Source organism: Esox lucius, chromosome 11 (genome assembly GCF_011004845.1).
Source record: "Esox lucius isolate fEsoLuc1 chromosome 11, fEsoLuc1.pri, whole genome shotgun sequence".
Classification (NCBI taxonomy): Eukaryota; Metazoa; Chordata; class Actinopteri; order Esociformes; family Esocidae; genus Esox; species Esox lucius.
In genome coordinates, this window is record NC_047579.1 from 24,537,464 (window position 1) to 24,563,340 (window position 25,877).

At 40.8% G+C, this 25,877-nt stretch overlaps 1 protein-coding gene across 2 annotated transcripts in view; it reads left to right on the forward strand.

The window, feature by feature from the left end:
* LOC105012884 (Na(+)/H(+) exchange regulatory cofactor NHE-RF2) overlaps window positions 1–5,146 on the forward strand; it is a 55,834-nt gene extending 50,688 nt beyond the window's left edge. For both annotated transcript variants that reach the window (XM_029123685.2, XM_029123686.2), the window contains 3 exons: window positions 778–931; window positions 1,298–1,416; window positions 2,625–5,146. In XM_029123685.2, the coding sequence (XP_028979518.2) occupies window positions 778–931; window positions 1,298–1,416; window positions 2,625–2,792 (441 nt within the window). In that variant the 3' untranslated portion in view covers window positions 2,793–5,146. The remainder of the gene's footprint in view (window positions 1–777; window positions 932–1,297; window positions 1,417–2,624) is intronic.
* Window positions 5,147–25,877: the final 20,731 nt, after the last annotated feature.

Sequence of the window (25,877 nt, forward strand, 5' to 3'; positions counted from 1 at the left end):
TTTTTTTTTTTGTTAGTCTATGACATGTTTATGTTTCATCCCTGTTTTAATGTGGAATGGTTAGGATGTTTTTTTTTAATTTTTTTTATTGGATATCATTGAGGAAAGAAAGCACTTGACTCTCTATTCATCCTCAAGCAAAGATGTGTGACTGACAGCTCATAGGTTTTGTCCTCACTCCTCATTGGCTCAAGTGGAAAACAAATGTTTTGGCGCATAGCACCCTCTACTGGTTTGACCAGGTGGCTGTTTGCATATTCAGATCATCGTCTTGATATCTAGAGCTCTGGGAAAAAATTAAGAGACCACTGCACCTTTTTCTTTCCTTTCCAAAAAAGTTGAAAAGGAAAGTTTTGAGTGAGGAACAGAGGCGTTCAATTTGCAGTGGTCTCCTAATTTGAACCCTTCTGTTCCTGACTCAAAACCTTGCCTTTTCAAATTATTTGGAAAGGAAAGAAAAAGGTGCAGTGGTCTCTTAATTTTTTCAGAGCTGTATTTTAGGCTTTGCCATGGTTTTGACTTTTCAAATGTGTTCTCAGTGTGTAGAGAAGACCAAAGAATGTTTCACTGCAATGAGATTGCAAGCGCTTCCCCTATCCAATGTGCGTCTGTGAGCAATCAACTGTATTCACTCAAAGCCTCCGTTGACAATCACTGTCAAGGAACGATGGCGAGAAACACCGCAATGTGGACGGAAACAAACAAGTGGTTAGAAAAAGGCTATTAGTGTCACTGGCGCTTAACTCTCTTTCTCAATGGGTCTTCTCCCATGTGCAGGTGAATGGGGTGAACATTGAGGGAATGCGCCATGCAGAGGTAGTGGCTTTCATAAAGAGCGGAGGGGATGAGACCAGGCTGTTGGTGGTGGACCCGGACACAGACGAACACTTCAAGAAGATGGCCGTCACCCCGTTGGTCAGTCATGTCAAAGGTAAAGTGTGAACAACGTCAATCACTCAAAATGTATTTTATAAAGCCCTTTTTGCACCAGCAATAGTCAAAAAGTGCTTTTACAAAACACCCAATCCCGAAACCCCAAAGACCAAGCAAAAACATGGTTGAAGCCCAGTGGTTAGGAAAACTCTCTGAAAGTGCCCGAAACTTAGGAAGAAACCTAGAGAGGAGCCAGGCTCTGAGGGATGGTCAGTCATCTTCTGGCTGTGCTGGATGAACATTTTAAGAGTACAAACTGTAACAATTAATAGATGCAACATCCTTGTTTATATTTATTTCCGCTGCCCTGTCTGTTGTTATTGCTTTGTCTGTCATTATGGCGTTAACCCTGAAATCTTGCCAGACTATGCAGGTCCGTCCATATCCAATGGCTCCCCCAGTCCTCAGGTCAACGGGAGCTCCACCACCCGCTCCATCCAGTCCCAGAACTCGGACCTGAGCAGCCTGGACAACAGCATGCAGGTGTGTGGCTTTTGTGTATTTCCTGTCTATTAACAGTGGTGGTTCCAAACTCTGCCAAAGTACGGGTCAAATTAGATTGCAGATCTAATTGCAGACATATTTTATTCTCAAAAGAAATGTACATAGTACTGAAACTGATCATTGTTTTATTTGTTTTTAAATTTGTCCCTTTGTTGGTTTGTTTGTTTTTTAATTCTCCAGTTATCAATCGGATGCTGTATTTAGAAGTTTGCAAGAAAAATACCAAATGTTATTGTTTTTTTCCCTCAAAGGGTATTTATTAAATATTTATTAAATGTATTTCCCTCAAAGGGTATATTTTCTCTGATGTATAGCAGCAGTTTTATTTACCTGCTTTTTGTTTGTTTTTTCTTAACCCTCAATTTATAGGCTTAAAGGCTATGCCAGTTACTTGGGTTACACATACATCTTCAGAAATGTTTTAAACAGAAGGGCTAAAATGAAGAACTTTTTTGGAAAGGAAAGAAAGGTGCAGTGGTCTCTCAATTTTTTCCGGAATTGTATATGTAAACATTCCTGACAAGATGGAAAATCTCATTAGTTACATCTCAAACCTATAAAAAAGGACTAGGGGTACAAACCCTTGAAGATTTATGAAATGTAGGAGATGATTTCCAGCACTAGAGGGAGACAGTAGGGGGAAACAATGAAATAACTAAGAAATCCTTTTTTTTTTTTTTTTTTTTATCCACAAGATGCTATCTGGTCATTTATTCATATTATGTGCAATTGTGCACGACAATTATTTTTGAGTTTTACATTGCTCTCCTGTTTTGTTGCTGCTTGAAACACATCAGTAAACATGTCAGTGGAACATAGAAAGGTGTGGCCACAAAACCTGATGGCGAAACAAAGAAAAGAAGCTTGTCCTGAAATAGAAACTCTCAGAACTATTGGAATAAAAACCTTTTTAGATGTTGTTCTTTTGAAACTCTCACCGGCTAGCATGGTGTTAACTGATTTCAGAAACATTAACAATTTAAACTGAGGGCAAAATAACACAGCATACGTTCTTATTTTCTGCACAATCATGGCTTTTTGACTGGAGAATGCGCTGAACTCCAACCGTGCGCTTCCCAGCAAGAAACGCGCACCCACCAAATTAGGCGTTTGTGTTTTAATTTACAGCGGAGATCATCTACAGTCTTCCTCTCTGGTAACCGTTGCCTCTCTATCATTGTGTCTAGCTGGGGGAGGACGAGTCAAGGCGTCTGGGGGACCCTTTCGCTGAGATCGGCCTGCTACTGAGTCCCACGGCAGCGGAGGCGAAGGAGAAGGCCCACGCCAAGAGAGCCAAGAAGAGGGCCCCTCAGATGGACTGGGACAAAAAACACGAGCTCTTCAGCAACTTCTGAAGTCCGTCGTCGGTCGGAAGTTGATGGAGGAACTAAATGTGTCAGTGTACTGGCTGGTATAGAATAGCAATTTGTCTTTCAATATAAAGTAATACCAGGCTCCTGCTGACACCACCGCATTACTCCACCGTCATCCTGTTTAATGGGAGGATACCAGAATGACTGTTTCTCAGTAGCTTCTGAAACTGTCCTTCCGGCCACAAGTTCAAGCGGGACTCCAGCCCGGTTCTGTCTTGCTTTAGCAGCTGCTGCAAGCTTTTCTTAGCGACTAATTCGAGCTTCCCCAATAGACTGGAAGGAACAATGAACTCGAGCCTAGATCAAGAAGTCTACTTGTAACCCCCCCCCCCTTCTCTTCAGCCCTCCTATTCGTCCTGTGTCTGTCCACATATCCCAAAGAGAGTGGGTTTGGCTCTGCAAAATAGACTGCTGGACAGGAATAAAGCTGTAAAAGAGTCAAGATTTACAGCGTGTTTGTAATTCTCCCATCGTCTTCCCTTCTTTCCATCATCCCCCTTTCCCGAAAAGTTCCATTCCCATTATTTTCTACCACTAAATCCCACCTTCTCTCAGGACTGTCCTGGAGTGAGGAGGAAAGTTATTTTTGTATTTTCAAAAAAGGAAAATAAACCAACCATAAGAAAGTGTTAGCCAGCCCACCTATATGGATTTCGGGAATACAGACTGTGAGACTTTTGTCAGCACTGTGACCTGATCTTTACCCCTGGGGTCTTTGTTGACCCTGTACGTCTGGAGAAGGGACAGACGCCCAGATTGTTATATCTCATCCTCCTTTGATTCAATTGTATGATCGATGCAACTCAGATTGAACTCATTTATTCACCAGATAAAGCACAAAGTAGAAGCTTAATAGCATTGCTTCTGTATCATCTCTAATTTTGTATTCCTATCTTTTCATCTGTCGTCTAGTAATTTCTGGCCGTGAACGTTTTTCTCCAAATGTTGGATATGAACTGGTATTCATATATTATGTGGTGTTTTACATGCATAGACAATCCAAAGACTTACTCCATCTTATCCTTGTCCATATGATAAAGCTTATACTACATTGAGCACATACTCACAGACAGCTATGACTCTTGAGCCTTTAGCCTGCTTTACTCAACTGTTTATTTAATGAAAAACGATCATAAAAACATCCTCTTCAACATCCTCTCCACTATTATGTTGGTGTATATACAATATATGCCATTTAATATTCATATCCCGATATCCTGAACACTATTTGAATTGGAATACTCATTGAAAAATTGTGTTTCTATGGGGCTATTAGTGTTATACCAGCCTGATCATCCAAGTCTGACCAAATGAATCAGGGCATTATGGCTAGGTGAGTATTATTGGAATACGATCAAAGGAACTTAATGAAGACTGAAGCAGTTAGTCTGCTTAAACCAGATGGGACGCAGTGCAGATCAATACAAAGTAAAATATCTGTTTGGATTCCATGCTATGCTTTTCTGGGCAACTTTTTTTTACATTGCCTGTTTAGTACACCAGGGGGTGCTAGTTACACACAGCAACCTGAAGCCACCATACAACTGAAAGATAGGTGATGGTTAAAGTTTTAACTTTCACCCAAAAAAAATTTTTTTAGCTTAAGGATTCTTCTTTTGCTGAGTCTTTCAACCAGTAGTTCTGGAAAACAAAGGAGTTTTGGGAAACACAAGCATGTTCTAAACCTAGTACATCAAAGCCATAGAAATTAACATTCTCTTTGGATATGACCAGTAGTATGATATCTACTTAACACTTATGTAAAGCCTTCAGTTATAAAGTGCTATTCCAATCTAACATTGACTTTGAGTGCTTTATTAAACATGAGCATCTGTTGCTAGTTTAGAACATTGACAATGCTGTATTACCAGTTAGAAAGAACCTCCATCCAGGAGCACAAATCCTTTGCTGAAATAGAGATACAAATTCTATTAACAACATGGACATTATAATTACAATATGGACATTATAATAACAATATGGACATTATAAGCAACGATGGCATGTGAGCACAGAGGATGAATCTATGAAGTCGTATACCATGCAGTGTTGATGTGATGTAATGTTTTGCTAAGGTTATGCTAAAGTGAAACGGACATTGTTTTTTAACAGCTACTCGAGACTCACTTGTTTTTCCCGGTTTCGCATAAGAGGGGATGACACTTTCCTTATTTTTGTATATAGTCTGTCAACAGATCTCTGTGCAGTCTTGTCTAAATCCATGATCATTGTCAAGAGGTGTCACACAATGAGAACATAAGAGTCAGACAGCACAAACTAAACTGGGACCAGCCTTTAATTCAGAGCCCTAACATCTTGAAGTTGGTGTAAAAAAAGAAAATGTGCAGTCAGATTTGGGAACAGAGTTACTCTGAGCAATTGTGAAGTACTGTGGGTATGGTAGAGGCCTATCCTGGAGACCAGACCCAGAGATGGTCTGTGATCTAATCAATGGGACCGGGGAACTACAGGGCTTACAGAAGATTAGGACTAGCATGGGGGACAGCTGTTCTACACACAGACAGAATCCCTATTAAAACTGGCCTCTCACATGTCCTTCATCCTGACATTAAATCTGTTTACACTTGTAAGATCTGATTACAATGAGAATATGGACAAGATTAAGACAAAAGCTGGTTAGAACCAGGTGAAAACTGGGCTAGGGACACCCCAAACTAAACCACTGTCACATCTCAGAGGGTAAAAAAGGTTGCAGGACTGACTGTGTGTCATCCACTCTTTTCAATAGTAATCCCATGCTCCCCCGCCCCTGGCTCTTTGTATTGTGGTACGATCTACACACAGGCACATTCCTTGGATCAAATCACTGGTCCCGTTTTACGGGGACATGTACAGTATGGAGCTCGAAGGGAATGTTTGCCTTTGCCATCCATTGTTTCTGTCTACCGAGGGTGTGCGTTCATACGTCTCTCATTCACTGAGAGTACAAGTGCTGATCTAGGATCATTTCACCCTTTTACGTGATAATGTAATAGTTCATCACTATGGACTGGGGCATCTCATCCTAGTTAAACGTCATGCTTCAGGACTTGTTGTGAATATTGTTCCTGGTGCCCCAGAATGTTCAAGCGGCTGGGTCTGAAATGCAGCTCTCTGGTTGGGCTAAGTCTGGGTCACAGGTCAAAGGGTCGGCTATGAAGTAGAATGCAGTGCTGACTAGGATACAGAGAAATGTCTTAACTGTTCTCATTTATAGAAAAATATATTTTTAGTTAATATACATATTCGTGTCATTACTATTACTCTTCACTAAAGTACCGAAGTTGTATTGTTTGTCTTTGTTGTCTCTCATGTATTTCTTAGTGATCTTGCTCCAATGTGTTTTCATTAGGGTTTATACTGTTGCTTCATATGATGTGCTGGGTGTCAAACCCTGAGCAGAATTCTATGCTACATGACTGATGTATATACGTTATATATACGGCATGTTGCATTTTGTTTCAATAAAGTGTGACAATCTGGTCCTTGAATACTTGATCTCATTGTCATCCCTGTTTCCTCTTAGAGTCTCGCTACTGAGTAAAAGAGTATTTTCAACATGAATGAGGGATTTTCAACATCTTGTGTTTACAGGGTCTAGTCATATCTTTGATATGCAGAGCCGGCTAAGAAGAGCGAATGTCACTTATTGAGTGACTCACTGACTATCCCTTGTTAAATAGAGTAGTGGTTAGAGAAACGGACTTGTGATCTATAGGTCCCAAGTTCGCATCTCCTCGCAGGCGAAGCGAAGTATGCATTATGAATTATTCCGTATAGACGTTAACGTTGCTAGTATCTACATTATAGTAAGCCTCAAATAAAACAGTTTATGGTTATATTGTGACTGTTTCTGGTGGATTTTCAAAGTAAGCATCCATGCATGCGTTTTGGGTCAGGATAGACAAACACATTTGCTGGCTACAACATACAGTAGTTACGTTATAGTGAGCCTTAACGGAAACTATATACGGTTATATTGTGACTGTTTCTGGTATGGAAAAGTTCATCTTCAGTCTCACTAGCAATTGCTCAATTCTTATGATTATTCCTAGGAAGTTTGTAGATACTAGTAAGCCTATTACTGTTTAAACGGCCAGTGGCAAAAGCAATACAGTTCATAGACGCTGTGGTGGAGTTAACTTAATATGAAACATTAGTCAGTGTAACACAATCCTCAATGGAGTCTGGCGATTGCTGAAACGAGTAATGCTGTGGTGTAGTGGTTAAAGACAGTGCCTCTCATGTGGAAGACCTACGTTCAAATCTATTGAGAGCAATTACATTTATTAATTATTTCTGGTAGATTCCACGATTCTCTAGTCTTTTCACTTGATGAAAAAGTTAGTTATCACCTTTATTGATAGTTGTTGTATAAATGTAATTCATGAATGAAAGCAAAAAGTATGTTGTTTTGCCATGAAGGAAAAGAATACATTCTTATGCCATGAAATGAAATAGCTTTGGCAGAGTCGCTAGCAATTTCTCAATTCTCCTGACTATTCCAGTAAGTTAGTAGATACCGGTAAAGCTTATTACTGGCTAATAAGCTGTTCAAACGGCCAGTGGCAAACGCCATACATAGCCACTATTTGTGGTGGAGTTAAACTTAGTAAGAAATGTTAGTCAGTTTAACTGTATCAATGTCATTCATGAATGACCAATTAACTATTAAAACGGCCAGTAGCAGAAGTGGATTTTGAGGATTAGACAAGGCTATACTGACACCCAGCAAATGTACAGCTCCTTGGTGTAGTGGTTAATGACACAGCTTTCCATGTTATCGACTCGGGTTTGAATCTCGCCATGGCAACCCTTTCTATTGCGGGCCGGCTGAACTAGGCTTGCCTGTTTCTTGTTTTACTGAGCGGGGTCTCATCTGTTCAATGAGCTAATCTACAGCTGAGACTCTGAGTTACTGACTGTGTTTCCCACCTCCTCCTCTCACACCCCCTTCTCCCTTTTTCTCCCTCTCTCTCATTCTGGCCCTCACCCCTCCATCCCTGAGGATTAGAAGTGCTGGCGTATGGATTCACTCTATTGCCAGAATGAACTTGTGCGTCCAGCTGCCGTGAGTCTTCAGCTCAGTTAGAGGTCACCCAGAGTTCCGGGGAGTGTTTTTTCAGAAGAGTGCGCGTGTTTGTGTTAGAAAGAGCATTTGCCTGTGTTCGGTCAAGTGTGAAATAGTCTCCAAAAATGTGTGGGTGCTTTATTGTCTACCCCTGCGCTTCAGTCTGTTTGTACTAGACTTATAGCATAGACACTGAATGACTAGTTGGTGGTGTGTGTGTGTGTGTCATCCTGCTTTCCCAGAAAGCCAGTTAATACAAAGGTCAGGGGTCAGTGAAAGGTTAAGTTAGGGGTCAGACAGTGACAACACAGTGATGACATGTTTACGTAGGTCTCATTCATGGTAGAGACACCTTTTTCAACTGAAAATGAAACTGAGCATTTATTGGACCAGTCCCTGCCTGTTTCAAACCGTTTCTTTAGATTGAATGCATAGGGAATGTGCAGGTGGTTCACATAATTAAACGTCAACGTCAAAAATGAATCCAGGTCCTTCAAACATAGAAAAATGACCTATTTTCCAATTCCAGCAGTAGGCCAGGAATTGATCTGGCCTACACGACATCAATAACACAGGCTCCAGAAAAAAAAAATATTGACGTTTGTCTATAATATTTCCAGTATCCATATAAAACTGTGAGTTCAGAAAATTGTCTTGTTGTGGGGGCATAGTGATGAAATGTTGATTGGTGAGACTGTGATGTTAAGATGTTTATAAGACAGTCTTGTATTTAATAGTACCTAACAAAATCAACAATACACATTAATTTCACTAGGTGGAGCAACCAACAACAGAAAATAATTTGTAGGTGTGTATGTGTGTATACAGGTTTTACTATCCTAGTTATGACCAAAAATCCCTTCAGAGATATTAAAATAAGAAAATGTTTTCCTTATATGGATTTAACCAGTCCGCATGAGATAAGGCTGTTTCTGGTTCAGAGGTTTACGGTAAAAGTTACAACTGCGTTTAGGTATCAAATTAGGGTTAGAGGTTACAGTAGAAGATAGCCGTTTTTGTTTAGTTAATTTGATCATTCAGTTACAAGCAATGCACTTGATTCAAATGAAAATCAAGATGTATTCAAATTGTATCTTCGTTCAGACTTGGCAGGTACTGCAGATTTATTTATTTTTATATTTATTAAACATACACACCTTCTACACAATGAATGTTGTTGGACATCATTGCTAGTGAGGTTATGGTTAGGGTTATGTTATAGGATTTTTAGGATTTTTGCAGGACATAAAATGTCTGTGTGGTTTGTGGCCTTTGGAAGAAACTGAAAGTATCTGGTTTTCAGGTTTCAGCCCCGCTTTTCGCCTTTGCAAATCAAATGCTTCTTTTTTTCTGTCCTCACTGAGTGGTAATACAATGCCTCACAAGGACACATCAGAAGGTCCCCCCCCCAGAGGCGCTGGTGGAGAATGGCTATGTTCTGGCTCTGACGCCAGGCAACAACATCAAAGATGGGTGAGTTCAAAGCAGGCAGCAATTTATCAGAGCAGTAAAAAAAAACGCAAGACGAAAGGATCCACAGGTGGGCATTGCTGTTCAACCCGTCCCTGTACATGCAGGCTTTATGAAGGCAGGTTTAGCCTCCATTGTTAATGGGTTTTAGGTGATTGCTCGCTCTTGCAAAACTCGTCTATTTCATTTCTCTCTCCATCTTTTCCTTTGCAAACATCTCTCTGGTTCTCTGCTTCTGTCTTCTGTCCGTGTGTCTGCCTAAGTCTCTTCGGTTCCCTTTCTCAATGTCTTTCCGTCCCACTGTCTTATTCGTAATCTGCCCACTGTCTGCCTCTTTGCGTCTCTGTCACACTGTTTCTCGCCACTGTTTTTTGTTTCATTTTCTCACTGTCCGTCTCTTTGGGTCTGTCTCAGTCTTCTTCATGTGCTCACTGTCTTTGTCTCTCCGTGTCTGTCTGTCCTCCTGTCTTTTTTGTTGTTGACTTTCTCACTGTCTACCTATTTGTGTCTCTCCAGCTCCCTTGTTCTTTTCCTCCTGCCGGCTCAGGCTGGAGTGCCATCTATTCAGCCGAGCCCCAGTAATGCCGGCAGGAGAAACCAGAGCCAGGGAAACCAGGATAGAGGAAGGGGGTAGGAAGGGCGGGAGTCTCTGTCTCCATGGTAATGGTGTTTTTGTTAGCGACGTGTGAGTCAGCCGAGCGGTGAGTCACAGTCAGGAGGAAACACACTGAGGCACTTCACACACACACACACACACACACACCCGAACACAAACACATAACACACAAACATATCGGTGTGCTGACATGAACTCTTACTCTCTGAGGAGCCAAATAAGGACAACCACACTAACATGCACAGAGATAGGAAATAGAAAGAGAGAGGGGGCAGAGTGGAGAGGGAGAGAGTTGACCAGGAGAAAGAAAGCGATAGGGAGACATGGACGGCGAAAGGCAAAATAAGGCAAGAGGGAGAGACAGAGATATGGAGGAAGATGGAGAGAAAGGGCAAGTGGAAGCTTAAGTAGACAAATATGGATGAATAGATTAAAGAGGGCCCAGAGGCACCCAGTAATGAGGGAGGCAGGGCGGAAACAACACACCCTGCTAGAGTACACCTTGAGCTGACTAATCCTGCCCTGTACTTAAGGGATAGTCCTTCACACAGTCAAGAAATGAGCCACTATGGGGTGTGGTATATAACAATATAGATAAGGGCTGTTCTTAGAAACTTTTACCTATAAGCCATGTCGCTGACAATCTTCTGGAGTACGACCTCACATCCCACCTGTGAAAATCAAACCCACTACCAACTGAGCTACACAGGGCCCACAACCCTGACACTCTACCAACTGAGCTACACAGGGCCCACAACCCTGACACTCTACCAACTGAGCTACACAGGGCCCAAAACCCTGACACTCTACCAACTGAGCTACACAGGGCCCACAACCCTGACACTCTACCAACTGAGCTACACAGGGCCCACAACCCTGACACTCTACCAACTGAGCTACACAGGGCCCACAACCCTGACACTCTACCAACTGAGCTACACAGGGCCCACAACCCTGACACTCTACCAACTGAGCTACACAGGACCCACAACCCTGACACTCTACCAACTGAGCTACACAGGGCCCACAACCCTGACGCTCTACCAACTGAGCTACACAGGGCCCACAACCCTGACACTCTACCAACTGAGCTACACAGGGCCCACAACCCTGACGCTCTACCAACTGAGCTACACAGGACTACAATGCTACATGCAAGGATACTGCTGTGATATACTGGCCATATACCCTAATCCCGGAGGTGCCTTGTTCTTGTTAGGGCTTGTCCAATGGCTGCATACCATATAGAGAGATGTACTCCATAATATATGGAATAGAGGGGTTTCTTCTTTTATTTGTACAGAGCTTCATCACAGACAGTCCAACAACTGCACACCTTAACAGAGATATACATGAATCTGTGTAATAGATTTTAATCCTCATATAGGCAGTCACTTTCATTAGATAAAGGTCTCTATTATCTATGTATTCCTGCATCCACTGAATTTGCTTCTTGTCCCACATGCCCGGCAAGCACAGAACACAAACACACACACGCCTGCATGCACAGACACATACATTTTTCTCTTGGATTTCCTGTATGGGCCTGGGGGTTAACGTGTGTAGACTGATGTATATGTTCTAAGTACTGCACATCTGGCCCAGTGTGTTCTGGCTGTAATAACTCTAATAGTGGCACTGTGTGCACGGCACATCTCAGAGGGAAAGAAAGTATCATACAGTGGGGAGAACAAGTATTTGATACACTGCCGATTTTGCAGCTTTTCCTACTTACAAAGCATGTGGAGGTCTGTAATTGTTATCATAGGTACACTTCAACTGTGAGAGACAGCATCACACACACGCACAAGCATGCACACTGGAACACGCTCACAATAATTCCATCCTGCATACATGCAGCCCCATGCTCTGTTCAGTTCCCTACACTGACGTGAATTTTCAGATTTTCCAGTATCATAAAAGCAGCAATGTACTCAAATTCTCAACACTGAACATCCTAAACTTCACTCGAACGACCCTAACTATCCAACAGACGCTAAAATAGAACTACTGTTCAGGATGGCCAAAGAGTTACAAAGCTGGCTCATGCATGGCTATAGACATTATTCCAGCATTATTAAAGACTTTATTCTAGGGGGAAATTTTTCATTTCTACTCTAAATTCTACTATAATAGACAAAGGTAATGTATTGTATGGAACAGAAATATATGATTAACATAACGGATTAAAAATACTCTCGTTACTGGCATTGAGTAGCTTTTCCGTTAACTTGTACTTAATTAATAAATATTTTAAGTCTGTAATTTTACTTTTACTTAGGTATATTTTCAATTCAATTGAGATGTCATACCTTCATTACCAACTACTTCAAACTCTCTCAACAAGCGACGTCAACCATGGAAATGTTAGCAGTCCAGAATGCTGACTAGCCATTTCACACCTGTCACACAGCCGCTTACTGAAGTCATTTGTTTTGTCTTTTGAGACTGAAATCTTTTGTGACTTATATTAACACATTATTGTTTTCTTATTATTATGTCAAATAAATGCTGTAATAGAGTTCATACTGTACCATACATTCATTTACTGAATGTAAATGAATTCATTTACACTTCTTCTTCCTATTTTGCATGTAAAAGATAATGTATAACATTCAGTTAACCTTAGTGAAATTAGCAAATGATTTGGTGAAATATTTCAGTGCTCTCTCCACCTCTGCTAAGTTCTATTCTTCTATACTCAACTCTGTAATACTGTAATGCATTTCACTTTACTCTGTTATATTATCCTCTATTCTACTGTACTCAATTATATTGCTCAATTTTATTCTTCTGCTATATTATATTCTACTCTTCCCTATTCTACTGTATTACAGTCGACAGTACTCTAACACATTTCTCACCTCTGTACTCTGTCACTCCACCTCTCTTCTAGAATTACTGTGAAGTAACACAGGGCCACTTACAGTTGTAAGTGCATGCATTTTTCCAAAATGTGAGTGCTAATTCTATTGTCCTCAGAGTCAAAACAACCATGACAATCCACGTCCGCCAGGCTAGTGACATGGAACAGGCGTACACTGACACAACTGTTGGAGACCATGAGTGTTTACTTGCATTCATGCCTGCATATGCATTGACATCCTAGTGTGTGTGTGTGTGTGTGTGTGTGTGTGTGACAGTGAGGACATGTAAGACTCTAACAGACAAGAGGAAGTCACTGAGCAGGCCTTGTGACATAGAGATGATCTCAGACCGTTGAATTGAGGAAAAGGAACTCAGTGTGGCTGCTTTCAGACCCCCCTCCCCCATCCCCTCACCCAATAGTGAAAAATGGCCCAAGGAGTTTCTGTTATATCGTTTTTTGGACTGTCACTTCTCTCTTCGTATAAGTCGATGCAGTATTGAGAGGCCCTTTTTCACTACAAAGTTTATTAAAATGTCAAGATCTTACTAAATGACTTTCTGTCTCAACAAGCCCTGTTGTCCTTTGAAAGGGACCTAAGTTTCTCTTTGGATTGGATGAAATAACCTCTTATCTTCAACACCGAGCCTTGGCGTCTACACCTTGTGCTGTAAAACCCAAAACATCCACTAAAGATAACATTCCTTGTTAGGTCAAAGCTATATGTGTTTAATTCAAAGTGAAATCATTATTTCTTGTTATCACATACTTAAATGCCATAGCATTTCCTTATTCAAAGGGAGCTGGCCTACTACCTCACACTGCCGTGCTTAGAAGCTTTAGGATTTTCATGTTTTAATGCTTGCCTCGGCACGACAGGTTGATAACAACTTGATTTGAGCATTTCTCTCCTAGTGCATGAATAAGCAATAAGCTGTTTGCACATATTCCAGGCTGGATTTGTGTCCCAGAGCTTCGACCGATGCACTGACCATGTCCTGAATCCACCTGCTGTGCCTCTACTTGACACCACTATTTTGGGTGAGGTGGTGTGCTTGATGTTAATGACTTGGACTGTCAGATTGAAGACACTCCATCGGTTATCCATGTTTTTTGACAGCATAATCTTTACCATCACTACACTCCCATGTTTGCTGTAACCTCTTTCCCCTTCAGCCCATTCACCAGCGTTGTGTGCGTTTGCTACACTTACTTGGCTGATTGTTTTTCAAAGGACATTTGGACCTGTTGTCACGATTACACTACGTTGTTTATGAGAAATAAAACAATCTGAATGCACAGATTTTCATTTAAATGCACCAAGCCATGGTACACCTTGACTTTATGCCGCTAGCTGAAAAGGGCGTTACATTGCAATCTTTTAGGCAATATGACAATTAAATGCTTTGTACAAAAGAATCAGTGATTGGATTATAATTTTTTGATTCGCATAATTCTAGTTTTTATTTTTACCACCCCTCCCCAATCCGCCAATTCTGTGAATTCCAATTTGCAAGATACGGCCTCAGAATATAGTTTCATTGCAAACTCAATGTCAAAGATCAAGACATAGATTGTCTGGTGCCCATCTTGCCAAGCTATTCTGCTTGTTACCACACTACTTGCCCAACCAGGAGTTATTACTAACTGCAAAGAGTTGCAGAAGTATAACGGTTCAAGGCAACCCAGTTTACCCACCCCATACAGCGTATTAGAACCCTGATCGCAAGGACTACAGCTACACCACGAGACAATGATTTTACCACTGTGCCCTTTGGGAACCCCTGTACTGGACCAATCAACCAGAGTGTCAAAGCTAACGACATAAAACAAAAAGGCATCAACCATGTGGGATTTGGCTCTGGCCCAGTACATCGTATAATGAGGAAAATCAGGAAACCATTGGCTTCTGGATGCAATCAAATACTTGAGTCATTTTCTGACTTGGGAGTCCTTTGGGATGTGTTCATGTTGAGACTAACATCCAGACTCCTGTCAGAGAAGATTCTAACATCCAGACTCCTGTCAGAGAAGATTCTAACATCCAGACCCCTGTCCGAGAAGATTCTAACATCCAGACCCCTGTCCGAGAAGATTCTAACATCCAGACCCCTGTCAGAGAAGCTTCTAACATCCAGACTCCTGTCAGAGAAGATTCTAACATCCAGACACCTGTCAGAGAAGATTCTAACATCCAGACTCTTGTCAGGGAAGATTCTAACATCCAGACTCCTGTCAGAGAAGATTCTAACATCCAGACTCCTGTCAGAGAAGATTCTAACATCCAGACCCCTGTCAGAGAAGATTCTAACATCCAGACTCCTGTCAGAGAAGATTCTAACATCCAGACCCCTGTCCGAGAAGATTCTAACATCCAGACCCCTGCCCGAGAAGATTCTAACATCCAGACCCCTGTCAGAGAAGCTTCTAACATCCAGACTCCTGTCAGAGAAGATTCTAACATCCAGACACCTGTCAGAGAAGATTCTAACATCCAGACTCTTGTCAGGGAAGATTCTAACATCCAGACTCTTGTCAGAGAAGATTCTAACATCCAGACTCCTGTCAGGGAAGATTTTAAAATCCAGACTCCTGTCAGAGAATATTATAACATCCAGATTCCTGTCAGAGAAGATTCTAAAATCCAGACTCCTGTCAGGGAAGATTCTAACATCCAGACTCCTTTCAGAGAAGATACTAACAGCCAGACTCCTGTCAGAGAAGATACTAACATCCAGACTCCTTTCAGAGAACATTCTAACAGCCAGACTCCTTTCAGAGAAGATACTAACATCCAGATTCCTGTCAGAGAAGATACTAACATCCAGACTCCTATCATAGAAGATACTAACGCCCCTTGGCATAACATTTGGACAGTCAGGCATCTGGGTGTGGAATTAATGGAGGAATGTGATTTCCACAAATTCTTAAAAGGGTGTTGTTTTAAACATACAATATATAATCTTTGCCACATTTTTATCATCACCATCACCTCACCACTATCATCATCTTCATGAATATATTTTACAAAATGAGAACCTGTATGGAATATCCCCACCACTGTATTTATCAGTGAGATTAATCTGTGTAGTGTACTTGACCTGGGCTGTGGTGGGTGGTGTATTTGTGTGTGTGTGTGAGAGTGTGAGTTTGTGTGCATGTACCTCTGGGTACTAGGTCGCGAGGCCTTCATCAGAGGGACAGGACAATCATTTGTCAAAGTTAATTGGGTCTATGGTAATGTAAGCAGTCACTTTGGTAATGTTTACTTGAGAAAACTGAAGTAAAAAGTTAGAATTAACTATGTGTTAAAACTAATATAGGAAAAGGGCCAAACAAATCAAACTTTATAATTTCCAATTACAGTTAGGTCTGTAAATAATTGGACACTGACCAAGTTTTCTTATTTTGTCTGTTTACCAAATTATATTCAAGTTAAAGTTAAATAATGAATATATGCTTAAAGTGCAGTCTCTTAGCTTTATTTTGAAGGTATTCACAACCAAATTGGAGGAAGAGTTTAGGAATTACAGTTCATTAATTTGTAGACCACTTTTTTTCAAGGAACCAAAAGTAATTGGACTATTTTAACGCAAAGGCTGCTTCATGGACAGGTGTGGGCTATTCCTTTGTTTTCCTTCAACAATTAAACAGGTAAAAGGTCTGGAGTTGATTCCAGGTGCTGCATTCACATTTGGAAACTGTTGCTGTAAACCCACAACATGCAGTAAAAGGAGTTCTCAATGCAAGTGAAACAGGCCATCCTTAAGCTGCAAAAAATAAAAAATCCACCAGAGAGATACTGTAGCAGGAACATTAGGAGTGGCCCAATCAACAGTTTGGTACTTTCTGTGAAAAATAGAACACACTGGTGAGCTCTGCAACACAAAAAGGCCTTCACGTCCACAGAAGACAAAAGTGGTGGATGATCGTAGGATCCTTTCCATGGTAAAGAATACTCCCTTCAACACATCCAACCAAGTGAAGAACACTCTCCAGGAGGTAGGCATATCATTATCCAAGTCTACCATAAAGACACAAGAGCAAATGTATTATTGTATTAGATTACATTCAACTTTATTGACATTGAACAGTACAAGTACAGTACAACGAAATGCAGTTAGCATCTAACCAGAAGTGCAAATAGAGGAGAGCAGGAAATGTACAAGTATTAAGTATAGTGTATGTTACAAACAGAATGTATAGATGTACAATGAAGGCAAATATAGTGCAAATGGCAATTTTAAATACGCAATGAAGGCAGAAAATGTACAGAAAATGTACAAATTTACAGTATTAAGTATACAGTGGGGAGAGTATTTGATACACTGCCGATTTTGCAGGTTTTCCCACTTACAAAGCATGTAGAAGTCTTTAATTTATATCATAGGTACTCTAAGGTAGTCTGTACAACTGAAATGTGGGGATTGCATCAATGAGGTTTCGAGGTAGACATGTGCATGTAACATCTGAAAAAAAGAAAAGCAAGTACACTGGCAATTCTAAATTGCATACCACATCATCCGTAAATGGTGGAGGCAGTGTGATGGCATGGGCATGCATGGCTTCCAATGGCACTGGGTCACTAGTGTTTATTGATGATGTGACAGAAGACAGAAGCAGCCAGATGAATTCTGAAGTGTATAGGGATGTATTGCTCAGATTCAGCCAAATTCAGCAAAGTTGATTGGATGCCGCTTCACTTTACAGATGGACAATGATCCAAAACATATTGTGTAAGCAACCCGGTAGTTTTTTAAGACAAAGAAGTGGAATATTCTGCAATGGCTCTGTCAATCACCTGATCTCAACCCGATCGAGCATGCACTTGCTGAAGACAAAACTTAAGGGAGGAAGTCCCACGAACAAACAACAACTGAAGACAGCTGCAGTAGGACTGGCAAAGCATCACAAAGGAGGAAACCCAACGTTTGGTGATGGTTTCTTGACAAAGTATTGAAAAAAAAACTTTTATTTATGATTGTGTTGATTTGTCCAATTACATTTGAGCCCCTGAAATAAGGGGATTGTGTATGAAAACATTTCATAAACGTTTCATACAATATTTTTGTTCAACCCCTTGAATTGAAGCTAAAAGTCCGCACTTCAATTGCATCTCGGTTGTTACATTTCAAATCCATTGTGGTGGCGTACAGAGACAAAATTATGAAAATTGTGTCAGTGTCCAAATATTTCCGGACCTAACTGTATCTCACATTTACCTTTATTTTCACGGCCATCAGAATGTTGCCAAATCACTGACAAGCACATTGACATGAATACACTAATATTGTTAAACTCCATTGATATTCAATATTTTGATGGTTTACATATCAGATGTTTTTCTAATCAATTTAATTTAGAAATCATTATATTATTATTTAATACATTCTGCAAAAGCCGCACAGTGGGTCACAGAAAATGAATGACACCAGTGTCTGCTATAATCAGAAGTACCCTGTAGGTCCACTAGATGTCTGTAAACTTTAAAAGTTTCCAGGAACATACCCTCCCGATGCAATCCCAGAAAGGATAGAGTAGAGAAATGAGGGGGGTGGAGAAAAAAGCAAGTAGGACAGATATGGATGAGAGGGGGATGCAGAGATAGGAAAGGGGAGGGAGGTGGATAAATGGGAGAGGGAAGAAAGGTTGAGAGATAACTGAAGGCTAGTGAAAGACAGCAACCATGTTTCACAAATTCACTTGAGAATCAAAATGGTTCAGTTCACTTTTGATTCAGACATCTTCAGAGTGAGGACGACATTCCCAGACACCTCAGCCCAGATGTGTGGAAGGTCTCGTGGAACAATGTGTCAAACTTGGCCTATGTTAGCCAATAACAAAGTTGTGAGGAATTCGCAGCATGATAGGCATCAAACAACCAATCATCTCCCACAACACATTTTGTGTTGTTTACCCAAGCCCCAATCTCCACACTGTAACATTTTTATGAGACAACTGAGCTGCCTTGAAACAATCCTAATGAGAGGAAACTACCTAGCTAGCAGTAATGACAGATATGTTACTTGCAGCATCTTATGGTAAGTGACAAGCATTTCCCATGTCTGTGAGACAAGCTACCCAGTTACTCCGTCATTTCTACTGATTTCAGCTTCATTTGTAAGATGTCGTTCTAAATTAGGTGATAAGATGCTAGAATTGCTAAGATGCTAACATTGCAAACATGCTTTGATAGGACACATACAGTGGCTAAAAAAGTCTACACACCCCTGTTAAAATGCCAGGTTCTTGTGATGTAAAAGAATGAGAAAAAAGATAAATCATGTCTTTTTCCACCTTTAATGTGACCTATAACGTGAACAATTCAATTGAAAAATAAACTGAAATCTTTGAGGGAGAAAATAAAAAATGTAAAACTCACAATAACCTGGTTGCATAAGTATGCACACCCTTAAACTAATACTTTGTTGAAGCAACTTTTGATTTTATTAATACACTCAGTCTTTTTGGGTAGGGTTGGGTATTTTGTACCCTTCTCCTGACTGATATCTTTCAACAATGAGATCCCTCTGATGCTTTGGAACTCTCTGCTTACCATGGCTTTTGTTCTAAGATGCTACTAAGAAAATGTCAGGAAAATCCTACTAGAACAGCTGAACTTTATTTGTGATTAATCAGAGTCACTTTAAATGATTTTGAACACAGCCACATCCCCAGTTAAAAGAGGGTGTGCACACTTATGCAACCAGGTTATTGTAAGGTTTTTATTTTTCATTTTTTCCCCCTCTAAGATTTCAGTTTGTTTTTCAATTGAATTGTTCACATTATAGGTCACATTAAAAGTGGAAAAAGTTCTGACATGATTTATCTTTGTGTCATTCTTTTACATCACAAAAACCTGGCATTTTAACAGGGGTGTGTAGATTTTTATATCCACTGTAGCTAGCAAATATAAAATAACTAGTCATGGCTTCATGGTGCCAGTGTATAAACATAACTACTGTAGCAAGGCTAACGAGCTGGCTCATATTTACATTATAATTTGCTTATGACACTATCAACACATACTTATGTTAGCTAGCTATGAGGAAAAATCAGCATACTCAAATCCGGTAGCTAGCTAGTTAGCTTCTCTTTGTAAGTAAGTAAAAAGATGCAAAGATTAACTTTTGTTGGTTTCAAAATTAGTTTTAGGGAAGAGAGAGAAAAGGGGGAAATCAAGGACAGAAAACCAGGGGTGGAGGGAGAGAAAGGTGGTCATGTCTGGATATATTTAGCCAGCGAAGGGGGAGAGGGCGGTCTCTACTCAAGGGGTTTTTCCAGCTGATTATATTTAGACTAGTATGCTGCAAAAAAACAGAAAGAAACTAAATGATGGACATACAGTAGGACCACCGGTCTGATGTAATGCTGTGCAATAAAGGGCCACACACGCACACCCTGCATAAACACACACACACACACACACACACACACACACACTGCAAACACACACACACACACACTGAATAAACACTGCTGATGAACTATGAACACACACACATATACATACACAGCGTCCCCACTTTTTACATTTTACACTGTCAAGTACAACACGGCGCATCATGGACACTGCTTTAGTATTACAACCCCCTGAAACACTTCAACGCATCAACCGTCACTTAACTCCCAGACACCACAAACGTAGCAGACAGCGGGACCCATCGGGCTGCAGTCTAGAGCTTTGTGCTCTCAACAGAAAAGCAGCTAACCCGAGTGAAAATGAAAGAGTAATAGAGACACAGCTGAAAAAGCAATGCTAATAATAATAAGACCAAAGCTAAGCAGTCTCTGTAGCATTAACGATAATAGCATGCGTGCTGGCCGGAGAGGCATGGAGCAGAGAGTGAGCTCCGAGCCGCAGTGACGCCATTGTGGTTCCAGAGCACTTCCTGTCTCTGCGCTGCCGCAATGTTTGTGTCTTGTCTCCATGGTGACTGCCAACACATAAATACCAGAGAAAGACAGAGTGAGAGAGGGGGAGACAGAGAGAAGGGGGAAGGTGGGGGGAAGAGCGAGTGAGGGAGAAAGAGTCAAAAAAATGAACAAAGGAGAAAAGGAAGTGGGAGAGAAAAAGGGAGAGAAAGGAGTGAGACAAAAAGGAAGATATGAGAAATGATAGAGGGAGGAAGAGAAAAAGAGAGAGAAATAGAGTGAGGGGGCATAAAGACAGTAAAGGGGGAATTAAGTGAGTGAAACAGAGGAAAGGAGAGAGAGGACTTCTTACAGAACAAATTCAAGTGGATCCAATCTGTCGTAAAGGGCCTGACTTTATTACACAGAGTCTGGACAGCATTCTGTTGACGTGGTACCTGGAGAACGACTGACTCTGACCCAAGAACTAGTTCCGGTTCTGGTCAGAGATCCATAGACTGTACACTCTAAAAGTTGAAACGTTTGGGGAACAGTTGTACTGTAAGTCCTTTGAAGAACAATTTTAAAGAGTTTAAAAACTTTTTTAATGATTCCTCAAATAACTTTTTGAAGGAGCTTTTTAAGTTTCATTGTGAAAAACCCTCAAAGGATCTTTTAATAACATTTTATTTCATGTAGAAATGATAATTCCTATATACAGGACATTCGGAAAGTATTCAGACCATTCACTTTTTACACATTTTCTGATGTTACTGCCTTATTGTGAAATAGATTTGATTAAATTTTTCCTCATCTATCTGAAAACACAATGTGAAAACAGTTTGTTTTTTTTGCCAAAAAAATTATCACATTTACATAAGTATTCAGACCCTTTGCTATGACACTTGAAGTTGAGCTTCTGTCTTCATTGATCATCCTTGAAATGATTCTACAGCTTAATTGGAGTCCATATATGGAAAGTTCAATTGATTTTAAATTATTTGAAAAAAACACACACCAGTCTATAGAGTGGGGAGAACAAGTATTTGATAACCTGCAAAATAGGCAGTGTTTCCCACTTCCAAAGCATGTAGAAGTCATAGGTACTCTTCTAATGTGAGTGACAGAATCTAAAACAAATTGTATGATTTTTAAGTAATTAATTTGCATTGTATTGCATGACATACCTATTTGATACATCAGAAAAACAGAACTTAATATTTGGTACAGAAACCTTTGTTTGCAATTACAGAGATCATATGTTTCCTGTAGTTCTTGACCAGGTTTGCACACACTGCAGCAGGAATTTTGGCCCACTCCTCTATACAGACCTTCTCCAGATCCTTCAGGTTTTGGGACTGTCGCTGGGCAATACAGACTTTCAGCTCCCTCCAAAGATTTTCTATTGGTTTCAGGTCTGGAGACTGGCTAGGCCACTCCAGGACCTTGAGATGCTTCTTACTGAGCCACTCCTTAGTTGCCCTGGCTATGTGTTTCGGGTCGTTGTCATGCTGGAAGACCCAGCCACGACCCATCTTCAATGCACTTACTGAGGGAAGGAGGTTGTTGGCCAAGATCTTGCGATACATGGCTCCATCCATCCTCCCCTCAATACGATGCAGTCATCCTGTCCCCTTTGCAGAAAAGCATCCCCAAAGAATGATGTTTCCACCTCCATGCTTCACAGTTGGGATGGTGTTCTTGGGCTTGTACTCATCCTTCTTTTTCCTCTAAACACGGTGAGTGGAGTTTAGACCAAAAAGCTTTATTTTTGTCTCATCAGATCACATGACCTTCTCCCATTTCTCCTCTGGAACATCCAGATGATCATTGGTAAACTTCAGATGGGCCTGGACATGCGCTGGCTTGAGCAGGGGGACCTTGCGTGCACTGCAGGATTTTAATCCATGACGGCGTAGTGTGTTACTAATGGTTTTCTTTGAGACTGTGGTCCCAGCTATCTTCAGGTCATTGACCAGGTCCTGCCGTGTCGTTCTGGGCTGATCCCTCCCCTTCCTCATTATCATTGATGCCCCACGAGGTGAGATCTTGCATGGAGCCCTAGACCGAGGGAGATTGACCGTCATCTTGAACTTCTTCCATTTTCTAATAATTGCGCCAACAGTTGTTGCCTTCTCACCAAGCTGCTTGCCTATTGTCCTGTAGCCCATCCCAGCCTTGTGCAGGTCTACAATTTTATCCCTGATGTCCTTACACAGCTCTCTGGTCTTGGCCATTGTGGAGAGGTTGGAGTCTGTTTGATTGAGTGTGTGGACAGGTGTCTTTTATACAGTTAACAAGTTCAAACAGGTGCAGGTAATACAGGTAATGAGTGGAGAACAGGAGGGCTTCTTAAAGAAAAACTAACAGGTCAGTGATACGTGTCAAAGTAACATCAACATGAATGGAAGGACACAAGTTTTCCCAGCAGAACATTGCCCAAAGCATCAGACTGTCTTCGCCAGCTTGCCTTCTTTGCACAGTGCATCCTGGTGCCATGTGTTCTCCAGGTAAGTGACGCACACACACCCGGCCATCCATGTGATGTAAAAGGAAATGTAATTCATCAGACAAGGCCACCTTCTTCCATTGCTCCGTGGTCCAGTTCTGATGCTCACATGCCCATTGTGGGCGCTTTCGGCGGTGGACAGGGGTCAGCATGGACACCCTCACTGGTCTGCTATGCAGTCCCATTCACGACAAACTGTGATGCACTGTGTTCTGATACCTTTCTATCAGTACCAGCATTCACTTTTTCAGCAATTTGAGCAACAGTAGCTTTTCTGTTGGATCGGACAACATGGGCCAACCTTTGCTACCCACGTGCATCAATGAGCCTTGGCCGCTCATGACCTTGTCGCCGGATCACCACTTTTCCTTCCTCTGATCACTTTTGACAGGTACTGATCACTGCTGACTGGGAACACCCCACCAGGGCTGCAGTTTTGGAGATGCTCCGAATCAGTACCAGCATTCACTTTTTCAGCAATTTGAGCAACAGTAGCTTTTCTGTTGGATCGGACCACATGGGCCAACCTTTGCTACCCACGTGCATCAATGAGCCTTGGCCGCTCATGACCTTGTCGCCGGATCACCACTTTTCCTTCCTCTGATCACTTTTGACAGGTACTGATCACTGCTGACTGGGAACACCCCACCAGGGCTGCAGTTTTGGAGATGCTCCGACCCAGTCATCTAGCCATCACAATTTGGCCCTTGTCAAAGTCCCTCAGATCCTTATCCTTGCCCATTTTTCAATTTTTCACATCAACTCTGAGGACAGAATGTTCACTTGCTGCCTTATACATCCCACCCAGTGACAGGTGCCATGATTATGAGTGTTATTCAATTCACCTGTCAGTGGTCATAATGTTATGGCTGATCGGTGTAAGGTCCCACAGTTGACAGTGCATATCAGAGCCTTAAACCAAGCCATTAAATTGAAGCTATTGTTCATAGAGCTCAGCCAAACAGAGCAATCAGGGGAGAAAATGTTGTGTCAGAGAGGTGACCAAGAGTCCCTCTAACAGAGCTCCAGAGTTCTTGTGTGGAGTTGGGAGAACTTTCCAGAAGGAAACCATCTCTGCAGCACTCCACCAATCAGGCCTTTATGGTGGAGTGCAATGACAGAAGCCCAGGCACTTGTTATGAATTGTGATTCCACTGTTAATTCCCTGGCACTTGTGTTGTTGCGAGGAGACCTCCTTCAGTGTTAGATTAGGCAGGACCCTGGTCTATAAAATAATGATAGATACAGTAGCACAACCAGCACCTTCTATTTAGATTTAAATGGACTAGAACTTGACGCTGACAATTATTGTGGTAATTTGAGGGCAGGCTGGTCTAATGGACTTAAATAAGACAGCTCTTGAATTTAATTCCAAGTCTGGCAGTTTCCATAGTTTACAATAAAACACAGTTTACAATAAAACACTGTATGTCTTTAACATAAAACATGATGCACTGCTTTCAAATGTCTTTGTAAAAAATACTGCAAATTCAGCAAATACAAATTAAATAAAAAATGTACACGTTGTTATCAAAGGTCTATCTTGCGAAATTGTAAATGGGTAATCCAAAACATCCAGATTTTATTGTGTATGTAATTATTCTTGTTATGAGGTTGGTAAATGTTTTGGCCACATTTAAACATTGTAAAATTGAACAGTGGTTTTTCTTCATCTGATATGCTTGTAAAAATCAATATTGAAAGGGCGGTTATTAAAATACTTGTTGGTCATCATCATTTCTCCATATTTTCAATCTAGCTGTAAACATTCAATTGTGTTCTGGAATTATTTTTTTGTATTTTATTTCTTCTAAAAGGCTGGATTAAATTGGACATACTTTGCACCCACCTGCTTAATAAAATCTGTACTTATATTTGGATAGTTGCAACTCATCCCAAACTTCCTTAATATAGTATGTTTGCATTTATTTAAACTGCCAAAATTATAACCCAGCAGCTATTTAAATTAACAGTAAAAATGTAAAAATGTGTGTGTGAATATATATATATTCACACACACAATGGATATAAAAGGTTTACGCACCCTAATGCTTTGGAAATTCTTTTGTACCCTTCTCCTGACTGATATCTTTCAACAGTGAGATCCCTCTGATACTTTAGAAGCTCTCTGCGGACCATGGCTTTTGCTCTGAGATGCAACTAAGAAAATGTCAGGAAAATCCTATTAGAACCGCTGAACTTTATTTGTGATTAATCAGAGTCACTTTAAATGATGGCAGGTGTGAAATGACTTCTATTTAACATGAGTTTGAATGTGATTGGTTAATTCTGAACACAGCCGCATCCCCAGTTATAAGAGGATGTGCACACTTATGCAACCAGGTTATTGTAAGGTTATTTTCCCCCTTCAAAGATTTCAGATTGTTTTTCATTTGAATTGTTCACATTATAGGTAACATTAAAGGTGGAAAAAGATCTGACATGATTTATCTTTGTCTCATTCTTTTACATCACAAGAACCTGGCATTTTAACAAGGGTGTGTAGACTTTTTATATCCATTGTATATTAGTTTTTTGTTTTTCTCCCAAATTCATGATATCCATGTGACTAATGTTTTCTTTGTAGCAACTCGACATAGATTTGGGATAGCCGATGTTGAGATGTGTCCTCCAAACCATATCTGATGCTGTTCTGGTTCTTATCATACTGCTCACTCAAC